General features: G+C 48.5%; 1 protein-coding gene across 5 annotated transcripts in view; it reads left to right on the top strand.

Moving 5' to 3' along the window:
• The first annotated feature begins 4,349 nt into the window (after positions 1-4,349).
• PATL2 (PAT1 homolog 2) overlaps positions 4,350-4,554 on the top strand; it is a 17,449-nt gene continuing 17,244 nt past the window's right edge. For all 5 annotated transcript variants that reach the window (XM_025199914.1, XM_006020265.3, XM_006020266.3 and 2 more), the window contains exon 1: positions 4,350-4,459. Coding sequence is in view for 4 of the 5 variants with exons in the window: in XM_006020265.3 (XP_006020327.1) it covers positions 4,436-4,459 (24 nt within the window). In the remaining variant the exon portion in view is untranslated. The remainder of the gene's footprint in view (positions 4,460-4,554) is intronic.

The following is a 4,554-nucleotide window of genomic DNA, read 5'->3' as shown; positions in this document are numbered from 1 at the left end:
CAGCATCCGTCAGCCCCAGGGGTCATCCGCATGTACGTGCAGGTTTGGGAGTCTGTTGATGAATTTAGAATAGGGCTCTGGGAGTGGTCGATCTGGAGATATTCAGCCCAAAAGTTGGTCCCCGGCATTGATTAACTCAGGCCAGGGCTTCTAGCCCTTGATCAGTGAGGTTTAGAGATTTCCCAGTTGTTACATTGTCTTCTATTGAATTCTTCTGTTGGTTGATCTGCAGTGTCCCAGGTGTTAATTGCTGTCTGCTGTGCTACAGTGTTACACATTCAATCACTGATTCACTCGCTCTTTCAGGGGCCAGCCTGATACAGGGAAGGGCAGTTTGATTCCTGCCCTTGTTAACATAGTTTCATAAGTAAGTTATACGTTGTAACAAAAACACATTTAGTTGAAAGGTGAGGAGTATAAAATATAAGCTACAAATGCCATGGCACACAAATAGATAAAAATACCAAACTACAAGGGGAGATACAAAATGCACACACAAATTTTAAAACACAATTCCTTATCTTAAAGTGAAAGAGAGAGGAAGGAAGAGAAGGTAGAAAGAGAGAAACATATCCAAAGAGGAGAGAGCAAATGCAGGCAAGAGGAAAAGGGGGCTTTCTGCTACACAAACATCCTGGTTTTGTAATTCTCTTGGTCATGAAGCACCCTTATCCTGCTGAGCCCAAGGAGCACAGTTTACAATGGGGAAGGCCAGGGCTCACAGGGATGTAGCTGGGCCATAAATTCATCATTATTGCATTGAGGAAGCTGAGGAGGCAAAGGAAAAGTAAAACCAGAGACCAAGCCAGCAGTACTGGCAAAGAGTGGTCAGTCAGTCACACCCCATGCACAGCTACCAACCTATCCTGGCCGTCTGAGGAGGCCTCTTCCCAACCCAGTCCCCACTCCAGCTACCTGCACTCCCAAAGTTAGCTCCCTCTTCTTCTAGCACACGCCTTGTAGGAGGAGTAAGGAAATCATTCCGTGTTCTGATTTACTAATTCTGGGCATTTTACTGTGTACACTTAAAGCAACAGCTTTAGAGTTCCAGGAAGAGGATCCATGGAGGCAGATCAACACATACCATAATCATAAGGGGGGGGGGGGGGTGAATTCCTACCCCCTTCAGGGACATATTCTACACATGTAAATCTGCTGCATTCCTCAAACAATGAGGGCTTCAGTAACAAGCCCAGAATATTCTTCATAATCCAGGCATCTCACAGGCCCCAATCCAGCAGCAGGCTCTGTGCAGAGTTGGGATCCACCCCCAAAGGGACTCTGCCCAAGCACAGCTTACTACACCACCAAAAGAAAAACATTCAGCCTATCTTACAAATGCAGTTGCCAACAATACTGCATTAGATGAAAACCAAGGCAGATTGTGGACATGGGTTTGTTCCCATGTATCTATACGGTCTTCATCATTACTCTGCGGCCTGGGAAGCCTGATGGGACCAAACAGTTCGATTTATTCATTATTCACTCCGTCCAGAACAAGTGCCTCAAATCACACCTAGGAATCAAAACTTACTCACCAGAAACCAAATCTAAGCCCAACAACAGCCTAGCCTGCTCATAAGTACTCCCTCCACCATCAAGAATTATTTTCTCCATCCAATACTTCAGGAGGAAAATAGCTCACCCACTCAGCGTACTCTCCATTATACCTGCAGGTCAGTACCCTCACAGTGTCCAGGACAAACCAAGGCACCAATTGCAGAGTCATCTCCCATCTCAAACAGCAGCCCAAAGCAAAAACTGAGATCCTGAACACTTCCTGTCAGCTTTAGTGATAGCTACTTGGAAGCTAGCTGCATTTACCAGATATGAAGCCCCAGAATGATTCTCACTGTCATTGTCCTATGTTCCAGAAAAGCATCCTGGATTTTCCAAGCATGACATTTTAAACCGTTCTCAGTAAATCTGAAAACCATCAAGCATGAGCACCCTTTAAACAACAATACACATGCTGAAGAAAGCCACACTACTAAAAAAAGGTGCACCTTTGTCTGCTTGACTAGTCAGCACATGAATTGGCATATTTGCAGTATCTCAACTACCCAACTGAAGCACTGCAAGTTAATAACTGTTGCTACATACTCATCACTGCTTAAATATGTGCTCAACTGTGGGCTCCTGCCTTAACACTGCCCTCTGCAGACCCAGAGCTGAAGCAACAAACACCACAGATTCAAACCAGGCCCATCTGTTACCTTAAGGAATCATGGCAGGTTCAAGTCAGGGTACTGGAAGCTGCAGGGCTTCTCTCTCATACCAATGGGCACACACCATAGTCAGCCAGCCTCCTCTGGTTCCCTCCATTGCAGAGAATTCAAAGGACCGCTCAGGCCACTGAAAAGTGCATTCAGTGAGGCTTGGCCTTAGGGATGGCAGTGGGAGACTCCATTATGTTCATACAGACATCCTCTCCCCCTCCCACTATCACACAAAAAGTCACAGAAAAGCAAGGCTGGTAGGGACCTCTACAAGTCACCTAGTCCAGTTGTTCTCAACCATTTTTTTTGTACCAGAACCCATTTGTAAATATTGATATCCAGGCCCCAGCCCTGCAGTGTGTGGGGCTGGGGGTGAGGGCAAGCAACCCCTCACAGGCTGGAACTCTGCCAGCCTGCAAGGAAAAGACCATGACTTCCCATGTTTATGTCCTTTAAAGAAGAATCCATTTTTAAAGTTTGTTTGCAACCCTTTCATATATTTTTGTGACCCACTTTTGGGTCATGACCCACAGGTTGAGAAATGCTGATCTAGTCCAACCCCCTACTTGAAGCATGATTGTCCCTATCCACAGGGCTGTTCCTAGGGGTGTACAGGGCCTGGGCCATCGCCCACCCTGGCCCGCATGGGCTGATGTGGCAAGCAGCCAGAGCATGGAGCTGGTGGCACACAGCAGCTGCAGCAGAGTTGGTGGCACATGGTGGCTACAGCAGAGCTGGCGGTGGCCACAGCAGAGCCTGTATAGCACAGTCCACAGGGCCCCCTAAAGTGCAGGGTCTATGTTGGTCACCCCAATTTGCCCCCCCCTAGGCACAGCCCTACCTATCCAAACTGTCCTATAGAAATCCTAACTTCTTAGCAAAAAAGACAAAAAAACAAACAAAAAAACCACACAGTCAATCCTGACGCCCCAAAGATGCAACACCATCACCTACTACAGGGAAAGCAGGAGGACAATAGCAAGCAACATCTTTGTGCTGTAAAGGTTTTAAATACACTCAAGAGATCCCAAGCCATACACCCCACTACAGGAGGAGGATTTCCCCCCTACCAATCTTATCATGGGGTAAGATTCTTTCCTAACCCCAAATACAGCAATTGGTCTGAACCAGAGAGTAAGGGGGCAGACCCCTCCAGCCAGGAACATCCAGGTTTCAGTTTTAACAGGATTGTTAGTGTCAGGTTTGACCTAGAAACCACTATACAAAGCCCAAGCAAAAGTCTCTGTTATGTAACTAATGCCCATCTGCAATGATAAGGAGGAGACAGTCTTAGATAAAGGAGGCTTGAAAACAAAAGCAGAATCAGAGGACTAGGGCAAAGAGCTAATTTAAATATTAAGAATCACACCCCTAGGTGGGGAGAAAGTATGCTAATGAAACATACACGTATGTACATGAGATACATAGCTAAAACACAGGTATAGAGACATGCTCAGTAAAGAACTCCTTGCGTCACTCCCTTATAACCAATTAGCAAACAAGAATGCTTATGAAAGTCCAATACTCCTGTATAAAAGATGCTTAAAATTAAAAATCGGTGTGCTTGTTACGTGAAATTATTCCGCTTGCACCTTTTATTGCTAGCAATAAATCTTCTTTATACTTTCACCCCTGGTATCTTTATTGGCCTTTGCATACCGGGCACCATCCCAGACTTGAGCTGGGGCACAATATTTGCACCTACTGGACACAGCTGCAGCTACTTACATTAGCTTATTAGACCAGCAGTGCTTCTAGGCAGCATCTCGAGGCAAGTCTGGATGAGGCTGTGCACCTGCCCATCTCCATACCGCAATAGCAGCTAGGCACCCCAGGCAGGGACCAAGCCCCACCCCTGTGCTCGGCCAGCGCTGCACAAACAGAACAGAAGTGCGATACCCCGACCTCCCACAGCGCAGCTAGGACCTTCGCTCCTCCCTCTCACCGCTTATATCAGCGGGAGGAAAGACCCACTGCACCCGCAACCTGCACGCGAGAGCCCACGTGGCGATGGCAGGCAGCCCCCAGCTGGGGAAGACGCGCGCTGGAGTGCGCAGGCGCGCTCGCCTTGCGCCGCCTGGGAGACGCCATGTTGTTGTACGGAAGGGCAGGCGCTGCGCATGCGCCTGCGGGGGAGCCTCACTCCCTGTGCCACTACCCTTTAAAAAGCGGCAGCTGCTGGGGCCGGCCCCGTGGAGGCGAGCGGTGGTTGCAGGATGGCGGGGAGCGGCGACCCGGTTGTAAGTGTTCTCCACCACTGCCCTGCTCTTTTAACCGTCCCGTCCCGTCCCGTCCCGGGGACGCTGAGGAGGCTTCCCCAGCGCCGTACCTGCAC

Source organism: Alligator sinensis, unplaced genomic scaffold (assembly GCF_000455745.1).
Source record: "Alligator sinensis unplaced genomic scaffold, ASM45574v1 scaffold1097_1, whole genome shotgun sequence".
Taxonomy (NCBI): Eukaryota; Metazoa; Chordata; order Crocodylia; family Alligatoridae; genus Alligator; species Alligator sinensis.
Note: the sequence above shows the minus strand (reverse complement) of the source record. Positions and strands in the feature narration are given on the sequence as shown.